This window comes from Echiichthys vipera, assembly GCF_963691815.1.
Source record: "Echiichthys vipera genome assembly, chromosome: 18".
In the NCBI taxonomy this organism is placed as follows: domain Eukaryota; kingdom Metazoa; phylum Chordata; class Actinopteri; order Perciformes; family Trachinidae; genus Echiichthys; species Echiichthys vipera.
In genome coordinates this window covers 11,259,550-11,286,697 of record NC_139843.1, presented here as the reverse complement: position 1 = coordinate 11,286,697, position 27,148 = coordinate 11,259,550, and the positions used below count along the sequence as shown (strand labels likewise).

Genomic DNA, 27,148 nt, shown 5'->3' with positions numbered 1-27,148 from the left:
CTCCTTCCATTGGCCGCGAACCAACCGCTAGCTACAACGCTAAGCTCATAAGCGTAGTAGCTAGCGGTTGGTCAATATATCTAAATATAAATTACACGTTATACTTCGCTGTTTTACCGTGCTATATCTGTTAATATATCAACTTAAACAGCCAATAACAATTTGCTAGGCAACAGCTGGCGGTTACTAAGGTTACTTACCATTTTTAAACGGTGAACAGACGTGTACGCGAGCTGTCAACTGCTATTCAGAACCACCGTTAAAAAGACATAATGTTAGACAACAGCTGTGTATATGTAAGAAGATAAAGCATAGCACTAATAATGAAATAGCTAACACTTTAATTGACTGGCTCTTTATTTGTTTACGTTCTGTTTGCCGCACAAGCAGCATTCCCTCGCTTCTACGTAATAAGCACAAAGGTTCCGCCGCACTTTCGTTCCTACTTTCCCTCACGTCACAGAAAACGGAGAACTTTTTCAGTTATTGAAAGTATCTTCAAAATATCATTTTTGGTAAAGTAAATACAATTATCATACATCAACACATTGCGAAATCTGTAGAGTTGACAACAAACAGGTTTCATTATTTATTCATGGCAAATGTCTGTACACTTTCTTGCTCTTGGACATACAAATGGAATGACACCATATGTAACACATTACTCATGGCTGAATTAACTCTGGCTCTGATCAAGTATACTTCAATCAAAATCAACTCTCCAATGATCAAACTGGAGAAGAAAAATCTAAACTTGAAACCAAGCAACACATCCTGTGATATTGATATACCAATGGAGCCTAACTGTCTGTTTATGTCTGTTATTTGTTGTTTTTGTGCACTTTACATGAGAAAAGTACCTTCAAACAAATACTTCAAAATTCAAAAACTCTGCATACATTCACCAATTGATACTGTTCACACTGTGGGAAACTGTTAGGCTCACTAAGCCTATTTAAATATTACTTATAGGGAGCTTGGCTGGGGGACACAGAAGGTACAAGCAATTTCAACAGTAATGGAGAAATACACTGACCTCAGCAACTGGTGCACACTGGTAAACAACACTCACTTTTGAGTTATGAGGGTTGTAGCCAAAAAGCAACACTGTACAATGTTTAAGTTAACATTCAAGGTCCTTTGGTGCGTGAAACACAGTTCCTTCAACTGTGTTAATAAGGTGCAGGTGGGATTTTATGGCACAGTTAGAAACATGGAGAGAACCACGCAGCCTTCTGGTTTAACATGTTTCACATATTTCAGAGTACAGTAAGACTAAATTAAAAGACAGATCAAATTCTGACAGAAGCACAAAGGCGGAATAAACCCAGTGAGTCCACTGAAACCAACAAATAAAATAGCTCCGCAAAAACAGAACAAATTTTTCAAAAGCAACTGCTCATCAGCCGAAATATTTAAGACATAAATCATACGCATCTATACACATACATTGGAATGGCAAAATAAAGTGTGTGCATATTTTAGTGCAATACTGTATTAAGCAGCATTTTGTTTTAATGAGCGGGGAAATATAATCACTGAACACACTGTTCCCCAATATGCGTTTGGCTCAAGATTAAGTCTTGAAATAAAAATTCTGATTGTCTGTTTCAAGTTGGGCATACGTGATATAGACACTAAATATGATCGACATTTAGATATTTCAACCCCTAAAGTGCAAAAAGCGAGATGGAAACTGGAGGTAGAAGAGAAAGTAGATGGAAGTACAAAGTTAAAGCTTAGCTGGTTGTTACATAAGTTCATTACCCCCACACTTATATCACAATAAACATAGACATCATTTGATTTGCTAGGTTACATCTCAACACTGAACATGACCAAATTTCACAGGAAAGTGTCACTGATAACTGTCTTCTGACCACATAACCACAACACGTAAGGTAGTAACACAGACACGCAAAGATAAGCTTTAGCAATGAAATCAACAATCTTTTCAGAAAATATCTCAGAAATCACAGTTTCAATTACTCGCAGGATTAAAGTAAGGCATGAATGAATAACCAAAATTATAATATAAGACTGATCATTTAGTAGCTTGTCTGGCCAATTCTTAATCTTTTCATTTAAATGAGCTTTAGGTGCACCAATGCTGACAAAAAATAAGACAAACAAGAAGTTTTGTGGTAACAACAAGGCGATATCAACAGATTAAGCGCTAATAAGACAAAGCTCTCAACATTCAATTTGAGACTGCAGCTGTCTGCGCAGAGTGAGAGTGCGGCGATGGAGCTGCTGCATCTGCTGCATGCGGTCTCGCTGGCGAGCCAAGTTCTGGGGCATGGGGTAGTGCTGGCTGCCGTGTAGATAATGGTACGGGATTCGAACGTGGCAGGCTGCAGCGCGGCAGCGTGGCTGAGGTAAGGGAGGCAGCAGCATCCAGCGCTTCCTCTCGGCACAGTATTGGTAGGCCTCCTTGCGGTACTGCTTGTCCATGTTGTTGCAGTTCCTCCACCCGCCAATGATGAATATGTTTTCACCCAGGTAGCAAACAGCAGCACCTTCCATGCTAAGGACCTCTGGAGGGAGGCTGTCGAGGATGTCGTCAGAGATATTTTTGCTTATTTTCTGCTGAGCGACCTCGGCTGTTACCTTGTAGCTCTTTGCGCAACAAGAAGCCGTGTGGTAGAAGTTGGTGGATGCGACAGCCATTTGGAAACTACAGTAATTACCGAGAAACGGTAAAGAGTCCACTTCCTGCCACTTGCAACGCTCTGTATCATAGCAGGTGGTCACAGTGCTCAGTCCATCCTCATTGTCCATGTCTACCGGAGTCCTGGCCATCACGTATATGTAGCGGTCATCTACGCTTACTGTTTTCACATCTCGTAGTATCTTTGGGGCTGGCTCAAGGTTGTGCCACTCATCCTGCTCAGGCTCGTAGACAGTAACATCCTTAAAGCCCGGACTGAAGTTGCCGTGGCCACCAATGCTGTAGAGTAAGTCTTTGACACATGTGAGGCCGAAGGAGTGCTTGCGGGTGGTCAGGCTGCTGACCTGCTCCCAGGCATTGAGGCTGGGGCTGAAGCGCTCCACCGTCTTGGCGAAGCCTGGCTCCATGGAGCCCGCCACGTACACATGGCTGTCACTGACTGCGATGGCGTGTCCGTCAAGGTGGTTGTGAATGTGGGGCAGGTTTACCCAACGGTCCTCAGCAACAAAGTAGCCCACACACTCACTCAAATAGTCTCCACCTTCTGACACACCACCCACTACCATGATTACATCCATGATCTGGCCCAGACGAGGCTGGATTGCTGCCATATAGGAGGCACAGAGCTCTAAATCAGCTGACTTAAGGTTCTCGAAGTGAACAGCGTGGACTTCAAGGGCGTCAGACAGGAGCTGCTGACAAGTTGCATTGTTCGCCACTAAGGGCTCCTTTCTCACCACCCGCGTCAGGTAGGTGGGAGAAATCTGAGGCAGCCTTAAAAGTCTGAACAGCTCCACAAAATGCTTCCCCCTCTCCTCTGTGTTTTGGCTCACCCATTTCACTATGGCCTCAAACAACTCCTGTTCAGAGTCCACAGTGATTCCTGAGTCTGACAGCCATTCGTGCACCAGGTGAAACGGCAGCGTGAAGAATTCTTCATTACAGATTATTTTGTGGAAGTTTCTCCGAATCGTCTTGGCGGCTCCCTGAGCGAGCTGGTCCAAAGTGTACATGTGGGCGAGACTGTGCACTGCTATACAGTTAGATAAGTTAATCTTCTTCATCAGAAACTCTCCGCAGAAGTTCTTCAGCTGCGTCAACAGAAACCTGTGTAAAAGGTAAATAAAAGGATAAAGACAGGATGAAATAAGCAGTAAAAGCAAATGGAGCAAAACACTGTCTTCCAGAGAACCTTTTATGTAGTGGTTTACTTTTGAATTTATGCACTGTTGAGACATGTTGCCTTGGTGACGTGACAATGAGACAGCATGCACAGCATAAGTACCCTGAAAATGAAGCAACTAAATGGAAATTAGCTGTCGTTACTATTTACACCTGCGCTTTTCAAAAGTCCTATTTTTATTCCCCAAAACAAATATTAGAGGTTTTTTTTGTGGTTTTAGTTTTACGGTAAAAAAAAAAACCATAATGCATGACTTGCAAATATGAGCCATAGCTATTCCTCACTCTGGTAAAAGCATGGCTATTTATGGCGTTAGATTAATTTATAAAGAACATAATAGCTGCAGCCACATGTTTGTTGCCTTTTTTTAAACAAGGCTGAATTTGTATGTCAAGCCTGATGCCTTCACTCACATGGCAACGTATACGGTTCATTCATTCAACAGTAGTACCGGATCGGTAAAAACTGGATCTTGCATCTCTATTGATTATTAGGCTCATATACCTGCTACCAGTGCAGTTTGCATGGTTGTTTTCTTAAATCCATTAGCTAACCAAGATGCATCATGTTCCACAGGTGTGTCAACCCCAAACACCTCCTGGTGAAACGAGATCAGAGACAAGGTGTGGCTCATTTACCTGTAGAAACAAAAGCCCGTGGGACAACTGCCCAACACTTCCGGGTATAAGTGAGGGATGACCGTCCTTCTTCACTTGTTTAAAATGCCTTTTTGTCTCATGTTCGTCATTTTGTGTTTTTAAGTCTTTTTAATTTCATTTCCAGTGGAATTTATTTTTTGCTGTTTTGCGGATTTTATTTTAACAATTTTATCATGTGAAGCACTTTGTGACTTTATCTGTAAAATGTACTATATCAAATAAAATTATTATTATTATTTGTATGGTTAAACAAATACCTGTCAGCAAGTTCCAACACTTCGTGCACATTGGCAGTGGTTACCCTGATCCTCCCCGTGTACATGAACTGTATGACCCGCTCCACAGTTTCTGGGTCCGGTCCCGTCGCAGAGCTCCACTCTTTGAGCTCCACTCGCCCGGACAGAGACTCGGAGAACTGTCCGCCCAGCAGCAGCATGAAGTACTGCGACGCCGCGGACAACACTGAGCGGTGGGCGGATACTGTTTGGACCCTCTCCTCCTTGGAAACACACACACAGGAGCTGAAGAAGACCAGCGTCACGTCGCAGAACAGCCCCGACTTCCTCTGCTCGTTCTGCCGCCGAGAGAGCTCCGAACAGTGGGCCGAGCAGGTGAACTCCTCGGCCTCCTCAGGTTCCCCGTCACCTGTTAGCGCTCCCTGTCCGCCGCTACTCCGGTGCTCCGGCGCTTCTGCCGCCGCCGCTGCCGCCATACCGCAGCGGGATACACTCGGAGGCAAATGAAGGCTCTGAACTATCTTTGGGAATAACTCATAAGCATATAATACACTCGTAAATAAACATTCAAAAACTGACATGCATGCGCAGCGTTCACGGCCGGGCTCGGAAAAACAGGAGTGCTCACTTCCGTCTTTAACAATTTACCAAATCGGTTTTTAAGCTGGAGAGTCAATGAGAGGCGCTGAGATTCAAGCTCCACATCCACTCAAGAGGCTCGTATCCCCGGGCAGCAGATATAGAAAAGTCCGACATGTTATCGGTGTTTTAAAACGCTGTTATCACGAAGCACCGACGCGTCTTTATAAGCGAAATTGAACTTTGTTTAAAGGATGCACCGCTTTCGCGCATGCGTGTTGCGAATGATCCAACTGGTGATGTGCACTGTTGAAATGATTTTGTAATAAAAACGAAATGCCACTTATTTTATTAATGTTTGTGTTAAATAATTATAATTATAATTTTGGTTGGACATGGATGTTTTTTAAGTTTTAATAAAAATAGATTGTTTTATGACAAGAATGACTTTGATTGTAAAATAATGTATATTTTGACCCATTAATTTTTTTATTTATTTTATATGGGAAATTCTTCATTCAAAAATGCAAATGGTATAAAAAGGAACCACACATACAACAATAGGACAATCAATAAAAAAATAAAAACAATAAAATAGGATTTGGACATTATATTCAAACATTACATGGTCTTAAAAATTGTAAAGCCATGAAAAAAAAATACCAGTACCCAATGTTTATAATTGTTCTGGTCTTGTCTATTTCTGTATTTGTTTGTGTGAAAATAATTGTATGATTAAAACATGATAAAATAAAAAATACAACTTTTTTTTTTTACCAAAGATTTATAGACCAACATCAACATTACAACATTTACTTTTACTGTCGAGACTGTAAAAACAATGAGATTTTTTTTGTAATTGTAAATGTGTGTAAAAGTTATTGACCCGTGTTTTAACTTTTTAATTATTGTGAAAGCAACAAAATACTATTTTTTCTGTGAACAAGTAAATCACAGCATTTTGATTGGGACAATTTTTGTGATGTGGTGTCACGTAATAGCTAATTTTCATTTGGACGTTTGTCTGAGTTCTCAATCTTTGACAAACCAGTTAAATCCTTTCTTTTTAGATTGTGTAGTTTTTTATGCCACACACGTTATAAAATTGTAACTGGCAATACATGAATACAGATGAAAAAATTTTATATTTTTAGAATATGTATCATTGGTTTTTCCTCACTGTATTTTAACTAGTTTCAAGTTCTTATAGTCCACATGCACCAGTGTGTTCCTCACTTTAATATTGTTGCTGGTAAAGGTGGAGCTCATTTGAATGGCTTTGTATAGTGCTGGGCAGCTTAACCTGTAATAATATATCATCATTTATATGTAATGGAGTAAGAAGTAAAAATTTTTTGTCTCTGAGATGTAGTGGAGTAGAATAAAGCTTCAGACTTAGGAAAGTACCCGGTAACATTACATCACTGCCAACAACAGATTAAGAAATTATACACTTGAGGCAAAATGAAAAGTAAAACAATAAGTTTTTTTATTATTATACTTCTATATGACAGCATATTACAAAAAAACAAAGCATTTTTTTCACAGTTAAATAAAACAGCAAAACATAGATCAAACACAGCAGGCCGTACAGTGGGTGGTTACAGAGCGTTTTGAGTTGGTGTCAAGTCTTTAGTGAAAGTTGGACGATTCGTTTACAAAGCCATATTATTATCATTCGCATTACGTGCAATCATTTCCCCAAGTAAAGCAAACGGCTTTCATGGTCCCTCACCACACGATGCTTTCAAAGGACGCATTCATGAAGCATTTTGTTTGTCCCCTTTTGGCGCTTCTACATTTCCCTATTTTCAAACAGTTATTCAGAATAGCAACACTATAAGTTTGGTTTATACTTGGCTTGAAAGACTTGGACGCTTCAAAACTGCAAATAATTTGACTAATTACAGTAGCTGATGAATTTGACCACTAGTTTAAAACCAGGGTTGTTCTTGGAAAGGCAGTAGTGAAGTGACACTTAGATCACCATCTGTTTGTTTGAGTCCTGTATCCCATTAGAACGCCTCCTTTTCAAAACAGGATACGCTGTGATATCAACCAACGGATCTGTCCTCTTTATTCTCCTTTTTTTTTTTTTTAACTTAACAATGACAGATTCCTAAAACTTTGGTTTATCTTGTGATGACACTGAGCCTTCTCAGTAGACAGTGAAACTAGGGAGAGGGAATTGAAAACAAACATTATTTTCTAGGGTTTAAACTAAGGTGCAATACTCAGAAAGCAGGAAAGCATAATTAAGCACACTTTCTTGTGGCTTGAAACAGGCAAATGCTGATTAAAATAAATCTTTTTTTTAGTGATGTATATTTATTTATGAGTAGTAGTATAAAAAGGAGACATGTTATTGTATTGTTGAGCTTGAACAGCCGCTTAATGCAGATTCCCCTTGTGTGCTTTGAATCCTGCCCTTTCTCTAAAAGTACCAAATTTTGTGCTTTCGTTTGCACTTTTGTGGGTCCGTGGTCAAAACTGAATAAGTTACATCTTTAAATAATTTGTCAAAAACTAAATCTAAAAATATACTTCCCCTTTTTTCTCCGTAAAAACTAGATTGAAAACTTCTACCCAGATCCCTCAGCCAGACAGTACTTCCATTTTCCATTATCACCCAGTTTTCCGCCGTTGCCATCACCAGAGTGAACATGCACGTTAAGCGAGATGTGTGTTTCTGCCTGACCCATTTGAGCAGTCACATTTCGAAGTGCATCCCACTCTGTAATGTGGGGTTTACATGGACATATGTTCAGGAAGCACATAGGAGATGTCATCCCACGGGTGGCGGTACAAACCCTGTTTCAGCCTCTTCTGGTCTAGGTAATGTCCTAATGAAAGACAGACGAAGTTAGATGATGTTTTTTTAATTTGAAACGCAGTGTCATGGTTCTATCTGAATGGGACTCACCAATAAAGCCCATACTACGGCCGAGGACAAAGATCCCATTTAGTGCACCGATCTCCACAAACTCGTCAGCCTCGTCTCTGGAACCAGTTCAACATTCATGTGAGAAACAATACTAGACAGTGTTCTCGCGATCAACACAGAAAACTAACAATGTTCTTTTGGCATCAGAATTTTTTCGGTTTAATAAAAGTGTTCTAATTTAGTAAAACCAAATTGTTATAATATAAAATGTGTCTTGCAGATTGATTCTTACCGAGTGAAGCCACCGCACGTCCTTAGAAGGTCCACAAAGGCAACACCAATAAAACCGTCTACGTTGAGGATCAGGTTGGGTTTCTGAAAATCAGAAATCAATGTATCTGAATGTCAGAGGAATATAAGTAAGCCAACCTATTTACCCAATTTAACATAAAAAGGAAGAAACAAGGAAGTTAATGTTGTGTCAGTAAAATGCTGGAAGATTTGGACACCATGAAGGACTGTTTACTTATTTAATTGTCCTGATAGAAGCTTTCGTGACACTCGTACCTCAAAACCATTTGACTTCATTGAGTTTTTGCTTTTTCAAGGGAATAAGTCTTCACATATTTTGACTGACTCAAATTCAAGTGACAAGTACCTTGGAGGTGGTGATCTTCTCTACGTCTAGAGCGTAGTCGAGTAGCTGGGTGGAGGGAAAGTGCTGCTTAACAAAGTCCTTCAGAATCTGCACCCGCATGTCAGGGTTGTTGATCTGAAAACAGAGACCGACTGTGTCACGGCTTTGTAGCTTTTTTCTTGTACTTAAAGTTCTAAACTGTAACGAGAAGGTATTTTAATTCTAATCCTAGTCTGAAGAAGAATAATTCAGAGGTATGATTTTAACAACTGTCATCTATAAACTTAAAATGCCACAACATTTATGGATCTTGATAAAGTAACTTGAGGTAGTGTGAAAAGCTGAGCGTCCCTACCGATTTGACTCTGTGGCCGATGCCCATGATCAGCTTGCCATCCTTCTTCATCTTGTTGACAAACTCCATAGGCAGCATGCCACTGTCAAATGCCTTGCTGAACTGCTTTGCAGCTGCATCCAGAGCACCTCCAAAACGATCCCCCTGGAATTTATGAATGAATCATGTTTCAGTACACAAACGGTTTTTACCAGATGGGTGGTGAAAGACAAGAGATATGTTTTCATATTTTGTTCTGGTTAAATTTGGTGGCACAGGGTATAAGCATAAGTGTGTGAGCAGTACTGACGATGGTGAGCAGGCCCGAGGTGAGGCTTGAGATAAGGTCCTTGCCAGCACGAGCACAGACGATGGTGTTGTGTGCACCAGAGACGGCAGGCCCGTGATCAGCAGTCACCATCAGGCACATCTCAATGAAGTGGCAGGCATAGCGCGGCAACCTAGGCAGAAACGCAGCACAGCTTATTCCACTAGAAAATATTTTTTTAAAAACACTTTTCTTAGTAACTGATTAACAGTCATCATACCAACCTGCGTTGGAACCAAAGCAAGCCCAGCACTCCTCCTAAACCCATCTCCTCTTTGAAGACCTCTGTGATGGGCATGCCAGCGTAGATGAGCTCCTGGCCTCGCTCATCACAGATGCTCGTCATGAATGAGGCTGGCTTACGGATCAGGCCCAACTCCTGCAAAAGATATCAGTATCGCTGTATATGTTAACTGATAACAAGATATTGCAGTCGAGAAAGTGCCACTAATTTGTTTGAGATAACGGAAGTTTAGTTTTCAACTGCTAAGTGCCCTGCTAAGTAAATACCGAGGTCACAATTCATAAATAAACAACTGACATCATTAATGTTTGTTTATGCTTTGTGTCTATGCATGAAAATGAATAGTGTCTGTATTATCTGTTGGCGACTGGTTTTAATAATAAAAATAAATGTTTCCATTAAATGGTACTGTACAAGATTCAACAAGTATTGACATCTTCAGTGGCTAAAACAGATGCTGCTGAGGTTTACTCAGGAGTAAAGATGAAGGTTCTCACCCTGGCCCAAGAGTAATCCATAGGCACTGTCGGGGGAGGCACCTCCTGGGCAGGAATGATGGTACCATTGGCCACCAGTTCGTCATAAACTGTCCTGTTTCACCAAATATTCACAATATATGAGTTAAAACCTAAAATCAATTAAATGATAAACTCTGGTATTACTGTGTGATTAATTTCTCACGTGATGACATCGCCTAGCTCATCAAAACTCTTTGGCACATAAGCACCGGCGTCCCTCAGAGCCTGGTTCTTGGCTACTGCAGTCTCTGAAGCCTGGTTTGCACAGGCCCCTGCATGGCCAAATTGAACCTGAAGATGGCAGCATGACCGGTTTAAAAACTCTGAATTCCATGGTAACAACAACAAAATCAAAAGCCAGTTATTTAAACAAAGCCAGCAAACCTCGGAAGTGAACATGGTGGCACAGGTTCCAATACACCAGCACACCACAGGCTTGGTTATCCTGCCCTCTCTGATGCCTTGGCAGATCTTATACTCCTCTGTGCCTCCAATCTGGGTTGTCAAAGTGAAAGATGTTAAAAATTAAAAAATAAAGAACAATCATTATGTTGATGCTGAAGGTATATGTAGCAGCAATTGCAAGAGAGAGAGAGGTGTAGAAAGAGAGTTGTAAAGAGAGAAGAACATTAATCAGAGGCATAAAAGACATTGCCTGATTTTATGTAAATGTTGAGCTTCTTCCTGTCACTACGTGTGCGTGTCGGTAAAACAGACACACAGCGGCACAATCGACAGCGATGTGAACGGGCTTCACACCCTGCGCGCTCTTATTGGCTGGGGGTTACACACCCATGTGGGGCCAAAAGACTATGGTTGACACCCTGTAAAGTCCCAAACGCAGCAAAAATAAGGGGCAGGGTTACTTTAGATAGAGACACATACCTCAAGTGGGTTATAAGTGAGTATTGAGAGGAATAACTTCTGTATGAGTCTATATACACTATTTTTTTTCTGATAAATGCTGTTTAGTATGCCTTTAATATGAAAATATAAAAAAAATCATGGAGCTATTCCCACCTCTCCCAGCATTACTATCATCTCGACCCCTGGAGTGTCCTGGTAACGAAGGACGTGGTCCATGAAGGTGGAGCCCGGATACCTGGACAAAGAGGATTAAAACATGAGGATTTAAGAAGTCTTTTGGACGACAACATGTCTCTGTGGAGCAGGAATAAATGATCTAAAAACTAATATTTTCACAACAGGCTTCAACAGGACAATTGTCTAATTGTCTCTCACTCTTGGCAAATAATTAGCAAATACGTTCTTGTACCTGTCTCCTCCGATGGCCACACCTTCATAGACGCCGTCTGTGGTGCGGGAGATGATGTTGTTGAGCTCGTTGGACATTCCCCCAGAGCGCGACACGTATGCCACGCTGCCAGGGCGATAAAGTTTGGAAGCCAGGATGTTGTCCAGCATGCCACCTGTGTTGCCGATCTTAAAGCAGCCCGGCTTGATGCCACCGACCTGGGAGACAGAAAATAATGGGTATGAACTCATTTATTTGCGTCAGTTGTAAGTGATCATTATCTGTATGTTTATTTTAAGTTATCAGTCTCTGTTGGTGAGATACAGCTGCATACCGTAGCCGGGCCGATGATAGTGACACCTTTATCATCTGCTGTCTTGATTATTTTCCTTGTCTGAGCTTCAGGAATGCCCTCGGCTATGATGGCGATAGTGTGAACCTGACAACACAATCGGATAAGAAAGGTGACTTTCACATGTTTATGCAGTGATAAATGGGCTCATGTGTAAATAAATTATACAGAGGGACTTTCTACCTGTGGGTACTGCATGGCCTCCATAGTGCTGTCGAAGGCTGAGCGCAGTGAAGCAAAGCTGATCAGGACATCCACCTCGGGGTGCTTCTTCATGGCGTCAGCCATGTTCTTATAGACCGGTACCAGGATCTCCTTGTGGCCCCAGTAGAACTTCTGCTTGTGATCTCCACTGGGCAACACCGAAATGTAAGATAGAATAACACACATAACAAACATTTTATTTTAACTTCTCAAGAGTAGTGTGATTTGCAAATTGGGGAGATATACTGTCACCACTGATATTTTATAAATATTATACATACATAGTTCCCTGAAAAATTACATGTATAAAAAAAAAGGGTGAGTAGAATGATAAAAATCAATTTGTGGATTAAAAATCTTGTCTTCAGGTCTTTCAGGTTTGGGTTTCATACTAGCTGAGTACAGGCCACCATGTTGTTAATTGTCAAAACATGTAACTCAAAGACAAACACATTGTTATGAAATATGAATCATGATAAAAATATATAAATAAACTTTGCAGGTTAATATATATATATATATATAAATATATATATTTTTTTACCAATATGTTATCTGTTTACTAATATGCTGTCTGCATAATGTTGTTGTTGTTAAATATGTTGTTTGTATAACTGGAGTTTGAAACAAAAACAATTTCCCCCTGGGATTAATAAAGTATTTCTGATTTTGATTATGGATCTGAATTGCAACAACCACACAGTTGTAGTATCTAGGGTGATCTGTAGAGATGTCTTAGTGGGATATTAAGTTATTCAAGTTATTCAACAAACTTAAGATCTTCGAGGAACCTACGTGAAGGGGTAGACCATGGCTGCCACAGAGGGTTCGTCCCGCGAGCAAACGTAATCGAAGTCGAGCATGCCTTGCACCGCACGTGTCTGCATGCCCCAGACTATGGTCTTAGTTTGTTTTCTGAAGAGAGTGGTGGCTTTGGCTGAAAGGACGAGAAAGCAGATATGGAAAGAGAGAACGAGAGAGAGTCAAGTCAGAGCTGGAGTGGACACAGAAATAAAAATCACCACAGGGAGAGCGGGGGGTGGGGGGGGATCAGGCTCAGGAAAATAGCAGGAATGGGGATGATAACAAGCAGAGTACAGAGAGAACTCCCTCCGAGGACAGAGATACAGGAGGTAGAGAAAATAACTCTTCACCACTGCAAACTTCAAAAGGAAGGTCATGTTTCTCTTAGTTGATGCAGTTCGCCTGCATTAGGCATATGGCAGGTTTTTTACAGATGCGTTGCAATTTGGGCACAACCCATCTGTTTTAAGCCGACACATGCTGCAGTTGCATTCAACCTACTCACATTTCATAGAGTAACCAAGTTACTGGCCATTGTATTGCATCATAATGCCCAAGCTTTTTCTACTGTATGTTTTGTAAAAGTTACTGTGTTAGAAACATCACCCTACTTGCCCATTACCAGTTGGTCTGCTAGTAATTCAATGGATACATTTCAAGACAATGTTCAGATAAAGCAACAGAGCTGTAGTGCAAGAAAAAGTGTCAAGTATTCGGTTTTAAAATGCAGATTGTCAGGTTTCTGTACATTGTTGTTTGAAGCATTTTTTGTTAAGTTAATCACCATCTTTCCAAGCATTTGTTCCTGTTCTCCCAAGTCTCTCCTCTCTGTCCAGAGTCAATACCTTCTGTGGTTCTCTGATCTGATTCAGAGGAAGATGCTGACACAGCTATCTATTGTCCTGCACTATAATTGCCTCTTTAACAGGAGGTTGCAGAGTGGGTTTCTGCAGGGTTTACAGAGTTAAATTTCCAAATTTAGACAGAGATATTAATTGAATAGCTATGTGATGACCAGATTGTGAAACTGATGGAAAAGCAGTAGCGTTCTAAAGACCCTAGTTTTTGGAATGAAGCTGGTCTTACGAATAAAGCAAATGTTACAAATGTTTGATATCTTCTGGCTGTGGTGGCTCATGGTTTTGTTATGAGGTATCCTTACAATTCAACTGCAGTAATATTAAAAAAAAAAAACATCTGCCATGGTTTATTTTCACAACACTTATATGTCGTATCAGATCAATTCAGGATGATTCACAGAAGTAAATTTGGATGGAAATACTTCTTTGACAAAGTTAAGTTCAGAGACATAAAACACCGCCCCTTAAAGCTGCTGTGGGTGAAAAAATAAATAAATAAAAGGCAGACTTTGAAGCAGAGTGAAACCTCTCCCTGCAGCTCTCCCTTTCCCTCTCTGTCCTGAGCCTAAAGAAACACTCTGTCTCTCTGAAATGACCTGTCTTTGGCCAAAGTCTCCCGTCACATGCTAGATTTTCTAAAGCCTTGAAACAGAGCCAAGAGGGGGCACAGAAGTCTAATTTACTCTCAGAACACTTGATTAAACATTACAGATTTTTTCCCCCCAACCACACCAAAAAATAAACTGCCTACACCAGGTTTAAGGTGAGTAAGCCACAGTAAAAATGTGAAAAAGAAGGACAGACTGATGCAAGCATCAGCCAACAGACAAAAATGGGAAGGCAGGGGGAAGTGGACAGAGGGCTGAGAGGGCAGGAGGACAGGCTTTTCACACCCTTCCATACCTCCGCTGCAGCCTGAAGAGGCTTGCGCTTCTGTGACCCCACAGGACGGGAACACAAAAGACGACAAAATGAGTACACAAAAAAAAGGAGAAAAGAATGAGTGCAACTTTATCTTATTCATTGAACAGACTTCCGTGCATCCAGTAAAGTGTGTGTCATCTCTGAAAACACTTAATTAAAAGCACACCCGAGGAAAGACCATGCAAAGCTCAGCTGCTACAGAGCATGCTTTTACTATCACTGGCAATATACAAATAATAGTCTAGCCACAATCGAAATCGCTGAGTTTAATAAAAACGATCCCTTCCCAACAACATACAACTCAGTCTAAAGATGATAAAACTTTTCTAAAAAGGAACTTGTATTTATGAGTCTTAGTAATAGAAATCAGCTTAATGCGTTTACGGTTTTTAATTATTATCCAACAAAAGGATGAAAAAAAATACAGAAATCATATTGCTGAATTATATAATGTTCCCACTGGACTACTGCGGTGATGCAATCATGTAGGTGTCACACACAGACACATTCCTTTGTAGATTAGGAGGGCGAGGGGTGAGAAGGAAAGGAGGCAAACCAGCGTAGCGGCCGAACACAGTGCGGGCATGGCACACCTATCACTCACCTTTCCAATCGCCTGTGACCACATTCTTCAGAGGCCACAGTATAGAATGAAGAGAGTCTTAGAGAAACAAGCATTAAAAAGACGAGGGTGAGTGGACAGTTTGTGCAGCAAAACAAGAAGATGAGGTGGGAGAAATAGAAAGAAAATTAAAATGCAGAGTAGCAGCATTTGGGTGGGGGGAGAGAAGTATAGGACGCAAGGCGAAATGAAAAAGCAGAAGTGTGTGAGCACATATGGAGTCTTGCTGATAAGACGCAGCGGAGAGCTGAGTGAGTGTTACTGTGATAGTTACCTGCTGGAAGACCTGCTTTAGACTTTTTGGCCGGAGTGATATCGTTAGACGTCCTGGGTTCAGAGAATGAAGCCGTCCTTGTTGTAGCTGGAGTCTGGTCCAAATAAATAAAAATAGACATAACATTTATGTTATTCAAAGCCATAAAGAGTATTTTTAGTTAATGCACCTCTTATTGTTAATCTATATTACTTTCTATGCTTACTTACATCTGTTGTTTCCATTGTACTGCTGCAACAACTGAATTTCCATGAAGGTGTATCTTATCTTATCTTGGTAGCAGGGACTTAACAATTTCCCTCTTACAGTGATGTATTTACATTTTTAGTACACAGACGAGCCATGTATGAGCTTATCCCCAGTCAATGTAGCCTTGACAGGCAGGTATGCATTTTTGAAAAGAACATGGAGGACCACAGTTAACAAATAAAAAAAAGGCTAAAGAGCACACAGATATCAAAAGAAAGTCATATAACAAGTTATTCAAACAAGTTCAAAAGTCCAAACCTTTTAAAGCTTGAATAGGTTGAACATACATGAATGAATTGTATCACAAGAAAGTGAATACCCTTAAAAGGAGCTGTACTCAACACTGAGAACATTAACATGGCAGCAAACAAACATATTATATGTAAGGATATATTGGAGTAATGGTGCCACTCTCCTTCAGTGTGTGTTGTAATCTGAGTTTCTTCGTTTGTTTTAATAGATACAAACAGATTGATATTAGTGTGTGTGGGGAGCGGTCTGTGAGAGCCGCATGGAGGCAATCCCCGCCCACTTGTTTTCCCCCCAGTATTTCGAGTACAGCCCCTTTAAACATGCAACACCTTTTGCTACATGTGAAAAAAAGCTGCATATACTTGTTAATACATCATAATTATTTTCTTTAACTCTCACAAACAGTAAAATGAAGTTTAAGCGGATTAACAAAAAGGACCGTTCACAATTTAAATGTCCATCCAACTCACTTGGCAATTAGCACATGAAAATGAATGAATAAACTGAATGAATATACCACTGCACTGTTGCTGGCATTGAGGAGGAAGTTGGCCGTATGTGCGTCCATTGGGGGCTGGTTAGGGATTGGCCGGTGGCCCAGAGCCATTCCAACAATGGCCGTCATATGGGTCTCAGTACCAAACACATGGATAGGAATACCTGTGGTCTTCCCTGCAAAAAAAAGTTAAAATACTCAATTTAAAATTTAACAATTTGACTTGCATAAAACCTTTAACTGGCATGTATGCTCTCATATCACCTGTGCACGCATTTAAAAAAAGAGATTTATATCCCTCTTTCTGGTCATGTGTAGTCCAATACAAATTACATACTATAGTCATCCAATGCCTCTGCTCTCAGACTGTGCCCTTACGATTGACCTTTAGCTTCATCTTACTCACCTACTTCCCCCATGACCCTCAGCCCCTCCTGGTAGTTGGGCCCGCCACGTCGAACAAAGATGGTGACCTCATGCTCCTTAAGAGGACCTTGGTAGTCTTTGATGGCCCTGACAATGCCCTGAGAAGAGACACAGGCAGTTCACATACTTATATCACAGGCTGAATTCTTCAGAAAGTGTTGTTTTAATAAAACACCACTTAATGTGTCATATCAATCCTATCCAATCTTAACCTGATGTGCTTCAAAATGAATAAGGGACAGATTGTGTTCAGACCAACTTCCACTGAGTGACCCATCATCAAAATTTTCTTACAGAAAAAGGACTTAATGATGTCTTCTTTAAGTTAGCTAAAGTTATTATGGTGCTAAAGAAACAGATACTGGAACGTACTTTTATATGTTCAGAAATAATTTTGTGTGGGAGTATTTCCCCTATATTAAAAGCTATTTATACACATTTCATTGAATTTATCACACTATGAAGGCCTGTGATAACATGTAGACCTGACATAGTATCTTTCGTGGTGCTTTAGATGAATACATGAATTTGTTTCACCTTGAATGTGGCTGCTACATTGGTGAAGTTGGCAATACTTCCTCCGATGATCAGAACTTTCCCTGCAGGAAAGAGAGAGAGAGAGAGAGAGAGAGAGAGAGGTGTTGATATGTTAAGAATATGTTCATGACTGAAATGCGACACCCCAGTATCACAGTTTGGTGACAGCCACAAAGTCTATTGCTGGCAACAGACCTTGTGAAACACTAAAGTAGAGCAAGCAGGTCACATTGCAGAGGAATGAACAAACACTGACTTCCACGCTTAAACCAAACTAGCCAAACCAAACCAAGTTTAGAAGGAACGTCTTGTTTATCAGAAACAGTCCAGAATGTTTTCAGCAAGTGTGTCTCACCTAACTTTTTGACCTTGTGCAAAAGAGCCCTAACAAAGTGCTGGCTGTACCCACCTTGAGGATGTTTCTCTCGTGTCATGAGAGAAAGGATGGTTTTAGCGTAATCATAGGTCTGCTGTTCACTGGGTGCACCAGAGTACTCGCCGTAGTTGGCCAGTTCATCCACCCCCCCAAGGTCACAGATGGTGTCGCTAAAGAAAAGGGAAGGTGGTGTTTAGCATTTTTTTTTAAGTATTTTAAGTCTTGTTTATATTCATCCTCTTCACTGCCTTTGTTTGCATATTGCTGCATATCTTGGCACTCACGAGACAAACAAAATGGAGACACACGCCTAAAATATAAGAAATCTGATTAGAGGTTAAAAACTCCACAGGGTGCCTTTAAACTGCAAATTGCTGAGTTGACAAAGGGTATAAAAAGCTCACACAATATCATATATATAGTATATCTTTCATCCACCAAAGCACTTTGAATAACCGTTAGCTAAAAGGTGCTTGTTATAAACCTGGAGTACCTGTAGACTACTGAAGCCCCTCCTCCAGCAACCATGGTCCAGATCCTGCCACAAGGGTTCAGCAGAGTCAGCTTCAAACTGGCACCACTCTTTGCATCCAGGTCAGCTATGTATGCCTCCTACAATGGACAAATGATGGTAATAAGGCAAAGTACGGAGGTATAAAAGATTCAAGCTAACTGTGCACTTCAGTTGCTGACTAATGTACATAAATGTAGGTTTACGGTGCTATTTGAAAACTTGGGCTGGTACTATTTGGAATTTACTATTTACTTAAGATCTCACCTCTGGATATGCTTCTCTGCCAAATGGTGGTGGAAACTCCACATCACCCCATTTAGCCTTGCAGATGTAATCTGCTGTGGCATCAATCTTGGCTGCCATGTCGAGGACGTACACTCCATCTTTGGTGACGACTGGTTAAAGGAAGAAAAGTTTGAAAATAAAGATCTTATAACAGAGAATGTAAAAGTAACTTTGATCATTTAAATTTGCCTATTAATGTGCACACATTAGTAACTTGTTCCCTTTAGTGAATGAACCCACTCATTTAAGTACTTAATTCATTCTCTTGAATTAATAATGCACAGTTCCAATCTTGCTTCTCAAACTGAAGTATAACATTGCATCTGAGAGTCATGAAGTAGAAATATGTACAGCTGAGATGCACGTCTATGAAGTTGTTAAAAAAGTACCAATCGGGTTGATCTCAAGGTAGGTGAAGTAGAGATCCTCATAGAAGTTGAAGAGTCCAACTATAAAACTGGCCAAGACTCTTCAAGAAGGAAAACAAACAAACAAACAAACAATCAATTAGAATCGTTACAACAACAACAACAACAAATCTTACTAGAAAACCATATACTAAATAGACCAGTGCTTTCCAGACATTAAATTAACATTATGGAACCTATTTTGTTGCCAAACAGTTAGGCCGAATACTGTCCAGTATTCAGTGCACAGTGGATCACTCTGTACACTGGGGATGGTATTTAGAAAGGGGAAAACCAAAGCTAAAACCAAAAACACACTGCTCAAGGTCACACAAACTACACTGACTACAGAGAGCCTCTTTGATTTATTGGCAGATATATATAGGCAACAGCAAAAAATAAAATCCACCACACCCAAGTTTCTACTAACAGTGACAGGTGGGATAATAACTATACAATGATATGAAATATGTATGGTTATCACGTTGTATTGGTAGCAAGAACAGGGTAAATACATGAAGCAGAACATGTCTTATCAAAGTCTCTTTGAAGGGAAGTTGACTGCTGTAGATTTTTCTGTGTGGATAAAAAATAACCAAATAAATATAAAAGGATGTGTCCGTACTCTTTCTTTTCATCAGGAACGTGCGTCAGGAGCTGCTCTGTGACTTGGTCCTCACTCAGCTTTTCATCCACTGCAACCAGCAGCCTCTGGGCCTTGGCGTCCACATCACCCACTTCCACTCCTCCCTCATGATGGAAAAGCACATGGTCGCCCTCACGTGTTGCATAAATGCACACATAAAACTCCTCCTCCTGGGTGGACCAGTAGAGCGTTAGGGAAAATTCAAACACATTCAGTTCACAACAGTTTTAGTTTGCTAATAGCAGCGTGGGCATTTTCACTTATTTACAAAAGGCTGACAAGCTTGTTTGAATATTGTCCAGAACATCCAGTTCCCCATTTTAACTAAAGTGACCTTCATACAGGCACGCTTTCTCACACAGTCATGGGTGACAAACAAAAGTCTCCAACATACTGCAACACTATTCACACTCAGTTTATTCACTTCACAAAACTGTGAGGAAATCAACCTGCTAATCAGATGCCCACTGGCTTTAACACAAAAGACACAAAATATATTTTTGTATCCTGGCTCTGGAGGTTTCATTCATTAACCTGCTGAGTGGTGTTTCGTTAGTCAGCGTTTGCCTATCATTAAATTAAGGCAACACAAATACGGTTGACTTGGCTTTGAAACTTAACAGGATGTAGAATGACAAAACAGAAGAAGCATACATTACCTGTTGGTGTTGAACAAACGGCTCAATGAGGAAGTTCTTCAGCACACCCTTTGCCTTTCCAACCTATTCAAGACAAACACACAAACAACCTCCTTCTGTAATTTCCAATGTCTTGTCATCTTTACACACCCTGTGCACGTTCTATTATTGAACACATATTAGCGTCTGTCCTTTAATTTTCTCAACAACCGTTCATCTGATAGACTTCACTCTTGGCGGGTGTATTGCTGAGGACCAAAGGAAGTGCAGTGCAGTGCAAGCTCGAGATATACGGGACATACTGTATGTATTAGTAGTACATTATGTACACACTTTGTAGTGTATTAAGAGGGGACACATTAAGTGTTGCACCGCTGAACGGCATTCTGGTTACAGCTAGCGCTTGCTACAGTACATTCAATAAATGACTAAACAGCAAACTCAAGAATTTCAGGCATCAGCGTTGTATTGCTTTTGTTACCAGCTAGATGTTAGCAAATGATCCATTGCTATGGGTAATACCATGTCATGGCAGGTGTATTGCGCAGGACCCAAGGAAGGGCAGCATCAAGTGTTTAGTTGTTTGGATGAGTGGTTCTCGAGAGGCAAGGCAACAACTAAAGGCACGACTGGTGCATAAATTACCTTTCTTATGTAATGGAAATATGGCCACAGCCTGTTTGAAGTGTAGCAAGACATGTTTGTATGTATGGTGGACAAGAATAGACAACCCTCCTCCACTTGCATTATATAACCTCTGACCTGGCAGATCTAAACATAAGCACATGGCCTCTGGCACTGGACACAGCAACCGTCTACACAACAGGCCCATATGCTGGCTCTAATGAACAAGAAAATATACCTTACGTGCTCTTCAGATGCGTTACAAAAGACAACATGGCATGTGTGATTTACTACATGGGTCAGACTGTATTGTTATCTACATTTACAATAAATTGTCCTTTACAGGAGGAGCGGGGACCGTACTACACATATCTAAGAGTCATTTCATTTTCTTTGTGGTTTTTATAACATCACATATACCATTAATTCAATGCTTATAACCCAAACTTCCATCATGTGGTATAACATAGTTGTATTGCAAACAGATGACAAAGAAACTGAAAAGGTTTTAAGTCCAGATGTTGTAAAAAAAAAAGAAGAAAACATTATCACCAATGAAAATAAAGTTATTGGTGAGCTGGCACACATGCTGAGTAAGTCTTGGATATCTGAGCAAATTAAATTATGTTATTTTGAATGGGGATAAAGACAAAGAATTGCTGGCTCTTCACAGACTATTCTTTGTCTCAATGACAGGACAGCTAAGTGACCAGTAAAGCCGGGTTGAGAACAACATTAGACCTGCATAAAAAAAGCAGCATGTGACAGTATCAGTCAAATACATAAGTGTATCATTAAATATTTGTCTAAATCTTACTATTACTTCTTAACTGCATATTTCTACAGTTTCACTGTGTTTTAGTGTAAACCTTCATTCTCTGGGATCTGTTACTCCAGTTAGACTTCCTCGATCATATTTCATGGTCTCAAAAAGGTAATTCTGGGCTGCTTTTGGTCTTAACGCTCACAAAGACAAACAGAGAGATTACAGTCAACTCACAGTGGTCTCTCTCATGAGACGGGTTTTGAGCCACTCACGGACACCCTGCAGGTCCAGGCCGATGCCCACCAGCCCAAGCTTCCCACGCCGCTTGATTAGTTGATCTGGCTTTACCACCAGCCGCTAAAGGGCAGCAAGTGAAAGACGGGTTAGCCACAGTACTGATTAAACAAAGGCCACAGGTTTGCACCAATACTAGTGTGACAGACAAAAGTGATTCCAGGCTAAATTATGATACTTATAATAATATCACAGACTTTCCCTATTCCAAATAATATGAAAAGCTCTGTGTGCAGGTATTTCTTGCTAGTAAATTATAATATAGTCCGCACACACACACAAAATAAAATATTCTTGTTTCAGCTGTATGTTAATGGCTAAAGCACTCTTTATCTATTTATTCACCCGGGTTTCATATCGTACTCCCACAAGTACACACAAAAATGCTAACAGTCGCTCAATGCATCTATCTAAACGCAGTCACATGCCACTGTGATGGTAACGACATTATGTCCTGCAAATCATGCACACAGAGTTTCAGTGACATTCAGTGCGTAATTAGCCTCATGACTTGGATATTCTTTTGCTAGCTGAAGAAGCAACCTAAAACTAAGACAGGTTAGTAGAAAGCTGTGGGGGTTTTGTTCAGTCTGTCCCAGCAGCCTCACCTCTGTCAGCAGCCACGGATGCTCCTGCACAAGCTGGTCCCAGTCGGTCTCGGCGGTGACACTGGCATAGCGGAAGCGGTTCTGCACGGCCGCTGAGGTGCAGATATACTTATACAAGAACTCTTTTCCGGTCTGCTCTGAGATGGCTTTCGCCGACATGGCAGCGCTGGATAGCACACGACCTTTGGGAGAGGAAGGCATACAGTTAACACCATCATATATTGAAGATAAACTAACAAAAAACTAAGCATATGTGCATTTTCAGCAGCTCCTGTAGTAGCTAGAGGCTAAGTCTATACTGAATTTTCAACCAAGATAGGGGCCATTGCATGCCTGTTGAAAAATCTGAAATCCTGGAAAATAAATCCTGCCATGTGGGTTACACATTATCTTAGATTCAAACTAAGTGACACTTTAAATATTTCTGATCCCTTAACAGGAACACTGTGTATTCCACAATAACTAATCATATGCTACAAACTGAGATAAACTGTAAAAGTATTCCATATCTACTCCATGGCCACATATTTATCCGATACACTCAACCGGCAATAAGGCAGCTGCCAAAATATAAACTATATTTGTCTTGGTTAGGGGACCTAGAGAGGTTATGGTCCAGGATCTACCGATGATTAAATACACCAGAACTCAGACCTAATGAAGCTTGAAAACTAGTCTCCTTTGGGCAAAATAAATCTTAGATTTACTCAGACAACTCATCATAGCTCTAAATGTCTTCATTCATCTGAAAGAATCATGTCTCTGTTCAGGCTACAAACCAAGCTAGCCGCTGGAAAATGTATGGATCAAACATTGATCGTGTTGAGCTTTACGGTTCTTGAATGGGACTGATGACAGCTCCATTTTTTTTTGTTTCAAACCTAGAAACCTGAGATCCACACGGAAAATAAATATTTCTGAACCTCCGCTGTATTGTTAGATGCTTATCAACTGAGCTTGTGTCATTTCGCTCATGTCAAACTGTCATCACATAAAGGAAAAGGAAGTGAATATTCAAAGCGATGAACTCCCTTTGTTCAATCGACAAACCAGCTTTGTCTAACATGGATATGAGAAAAAAACAGAAAGACGAAATCCCAATGTTAGTATTGTGAGCAAAGATGCAGCTAGGGCTGACATAAGTCGCATATCAGTAAAATGGGTTTTTAAACTATTAAATCAGACAAAAGCAGGCGACATGGAGACAACCGCTGAAAAATAAACACCACCTACAGTAGTTTTGATACATGATTATCATCACCATCGATTCAATGAGGCACTAAGCCAAAAAGATAGCTGAAAACAAGATATGATCCACAAACACAGCCAAGAAACTCTACATCTTCATCCAAAGACATAGTCTCACATAAAAAAGGCCATCAAGACTTGCCATTTAACATATTTGGGAATTTCACAACAAGTATATCGGAGGAGAGCGCCTAAACAAAGACACTGACAATGACAAGCTGCACTGGTGCACTTGCTTTTCCCATTTCGAATTTCATTGCACATTGTTAAACCTGCTCAGCCGATGCGTCGCTTACAATGCTGTCTAAAATAACACAAACATACACCCATGAATAACAGGTTTTCTTTGACCAAGTGCCTAAAGTGTATAGCTGGAAAAGGAGGAACAGCCCAAACAGGTCCATGAAGTACCTTAACACCACCACTACAAACTAAACAGAGATAAGCAGTGAGCCTTGATAACATGCATCCTAGCCTTTCTGCCTTTGTGTAGCTGATAACATTTTATGGTGGTTTTTATTTCAGCTACTGAAAATACTGCAGTGGCTTTTTGTGATAAACGCAAGATAGATAGACCCATAGAGCTGGGTCCGTTGGCCCTTCCTGCCTGTTAAAAGGAAGGTTTCAATTGCCTTGTGAGCACGAGATCGCTCGATAAATACTGTATGAGCGTGGACTTTATTGTTATTATTATAGATAGTGCGATTTGCTTCTGCTCATGGAGGGAGAAAGAGAGAAAAGACGGACAGAGGGACAGAGAGAGACAAAGACAGACACTTCCAGAGATGCAACCACAAAAGTAACAGCAACTATAATAATATCTATAGTAATGTAAATATGACTTACATATTATGTCAGTTAATATAGTAGAATAGTAGAAACAAGCACAACTATGGTGATAGAATATGACAATGATAATAATAACAATTATTATGGTAGTAGCTATGATCAATGATAAGTAGTGGTACATCAGCTGCAACACTACAGCTGCTACACTTGACATCTAACCTGGGAGAGGGGGAGCCTGGCTAGGATTTAGCTTAGCACGCTAACCTGTCATGCTTTCAGAGCCAGATGTCCCAGTATTTAGCCTACCATACATAATCCACGGGTCCAGTGCATTGTTTGAAGCTATCTAGCCGTGAAATACATGTCACTGTACACAGACTCATGTGAGATGAACGAAACTGGGTTTGGAGGCGGCAGCAGCATCACATCGGGGCCAGGTCACTGTTTCAGACACAGCTGCAGCCGGCAGTGCTCAAGCATCACTTTTCCCCCGTGCAAACTGCCCTTTCTGCATCACCAGGCCAACACAAGTGAATGAAGCTCCTGTCCTGTACCAGCTACCACACCCACTGCAATGTCTGTAGCCTTCAACTAGCTACACAAGCAAGTTCAAAAAAACTTTAACCAGGCTCATGCGCGTAAATAAGTACCAACTCCCTATGAAAGGAGACAACACAGACATATGTAATAGGTGTTGCAAAATATCTGGAGTGAGAATTAAGAGGAAATAACACGCTTGTCAGAGCAGGAAGATGATGTAGCCTGAAAGGTTAGCCTGCCTGATACGAGCTAACTGGAGAAGCTAACCTTGGTGTTTTAAATAACTATTTAGCGGAAACGGGTACCTTGTCAATGAAAGTGGCACCTCCTCGAAGTACAGGAATCGCTCCGCGGTCAAAAACGACGGAGCTAGAGAGTCACAATGTCTTCAAAAGAGTCTGCCGTTGCCCGGTTGCCACCTCACTCTCGAGCTGTCGCACCATAATCTGGCGACCGATTACACGTCGGTGCTGGCGCCTGATTGGTTTAAAACACGATCACGTGGTGACGTCAGCCACGCCCACATCCTTATAATAAGAAGTTCCCTACACTCAATCACTAGAAACCAGAAACATTTAAATTACTTCTTAAAACACTATTACATAGACTTGATTGTATGTTATGTCTTCTCATTTATTTTTAATTATTTATGTGTTTTATTCTATTGTCTTTATAAGAAAAAGTAGCCTAAAATCATCATTAGTTAAAATTCAAAGTCCTGCAAAACTTAGAGTATTATCAGGAAACACGTATCAAAGTTCCCTACACTCAATCACTAGAAAACAGAAACATTTAAATTACTTCTTAAAACACAATTAAAAAGACTTGATCGTATGTAATGTCTTCTCATTTATTTGTATTTATTTATTTATTTTAATCTATTGTCTATTTAATCTATTATTTATAAGAAAAAGTAGCCTAAAATCATCATTAGTTACAATTCAAAGTCCTGCAAAACTAAGAGTATTATCAGGAAACACGTATCAAAGTTCCCTACAATAAATCACTAGAGAACGATTACATTTAAATTACTTCTTAAACACAATTTAATAGACATGCTTTTATGGGATGTCGTCTTTTTCTTTATGTATTTATTTTATTGTCTTTTTTACCTTACCTGTTAATATTATTTGTATTATTCACTTGTCGTTACTACAGTTTGTTAAAAACGCCTATAGTTTATCTCCTCTTGATGATGATGATGATGATGATGATGATGGTGTGTGTGTGTGTGTGTCTGTCGGTCTGTGTATGTGTGTGTGTGTGTGTGTGTGTAATTTAATGTGAAGTTGCCTTTGTTGTCTGTCAAAGCACTTAGTGAAGTTTTGTTTTTGAAGGTGCTATATAAATAAAGTTATCATTATAAGCATAGGCCCAAAACAACATTTGAATGGCATGTCTTCATTTACGTCATTCGTCTTTTGCTTCCCTTAATTAATCGAAACTCTCAGTCACAGGGAACAATTTAAGCAAACAAAGTTACAAACTGTTACAGTACAATAATACAAATAGATAAACTTGTGTTAATTTACAGGTGAAACATTAATCTCATTACTCTTGGGCTGAGGTTTCCAGGTCAAATCATCCATTAAATCACTTACCAACACGTATCTTTCAAAAAGAAAAAGCATGTGGGCACACCATTTTATTTCGAACATGTCTTATATATTTTTAAATTTTTTTACCAGCTGCAAACAGTGATGCTGGTATTGTTTTCGCCTGTGTGAGTGTGTCATCATGACAAAATGTGGGCCTGGTGACACCTACTGTAGCAGGAACTACCAGGATGTGGTTTTGAATATTTTGCCTGGTGTTTGTCTGTTTCTTTCTGTGGACAGATTTCCCAAGATGTGCAAGACACAGTCACGAAACTTTACAGGTGCGT

General features: G+C 40.3%; 3 protein-coding genes across 7 annotated transcripts in view; 1 reads left to right on the top strand and 2 right to left on the bottom strand.

Moving 5' to 3' along the window:
- The window catches only part of LOC310961026 (synaptic vesicle membrane protein VAT-1 homolog), a 243,107-nt gene that overhangs the window by 100,871 nt on the left and 115,088 nt on the right, over positions 1-27,148 (top strand). The gene's annotated exons all lie outside the window — the stretch shown is intronic.
- klhl11 (kelch-like family member 11) lies at positions 577-5,433 on the bottom strand. The gene is made up of 2 exons (XM_083933058.1): positions 4,771-5,433; positions 577-3,778 (listed from the first exon to the last, which is right to left on the bottom strand). The coding sequence occupies exons 1-2, from the start codon at positions 5,328-5,330 to the stop codon at positions 2,194-2,196; spliced, it is 2,145 nt and encodes a 714-aa protein (XP_083789184.1). The 5' UTR covers positions 5,331-5,433; the 3' UTR covers positions 577-2,193.
- aclyb (ATP citrate lyase b) lies at positions 6,794-25,707 on the bottom strand. 5 transcript variants are annotated; one of them, XM_083933436.1, is made up of 30 exons: positions 25,569-25,707; positions 22,687-22,868; positions 22,019-22,141; positions 20,416-20,478; positions 19,736-19,926; positions 19,093-19,172; positions 18,683-18,813; positions 18,398-18,516; positions 17,938-18,074; positions 17,529-17,590; positions 16,972-17,089; positions 16,587-16,741; positions 15,569-15,662; positions 15,277-15,333; positions 14,652-14,681; positions 12,880-13,021; positions 12,064-12,232; positions 11,863-11,967; positions 11,550-11,746; positions 11,294-11,375; positions 10,658-10,768; positions 10,437-10,564; positions 10,253-10,346; positions 9,736-9,890; positions 9,494-9,644; positions 9,205-9,348; positions 8,871-8,984; positions 8,505-8,587; positions 8,252-8,328; positions 6,794-8,171 (listed from the first exon to the last, which is right to left on the bottom strand). In XM_083933436.1, exons 2-30 carry the CDS (start codon positions 22,843-22,845, stop codon positions 8,077-8,079), a joined length of 3,366 nt encoding a protein of 1,121 aa, XP_083789562.1. In that variant the 5' UTR covers positions 22,846-22,868; positions 25,569-25,707; the 3' UTR covers positions 6,794-8,076. The 5 variants fall into 5 exon arrangements, with proteins under 5 accessions (XP_083789562.1, XP_083789563.1, XP_083789564.1 ...); XM_083933437.1 differs by having other exon boundaries at positions 16,590-16,741; XM_083933438.1 differs by lacking the exon at positions 15,277-15,333.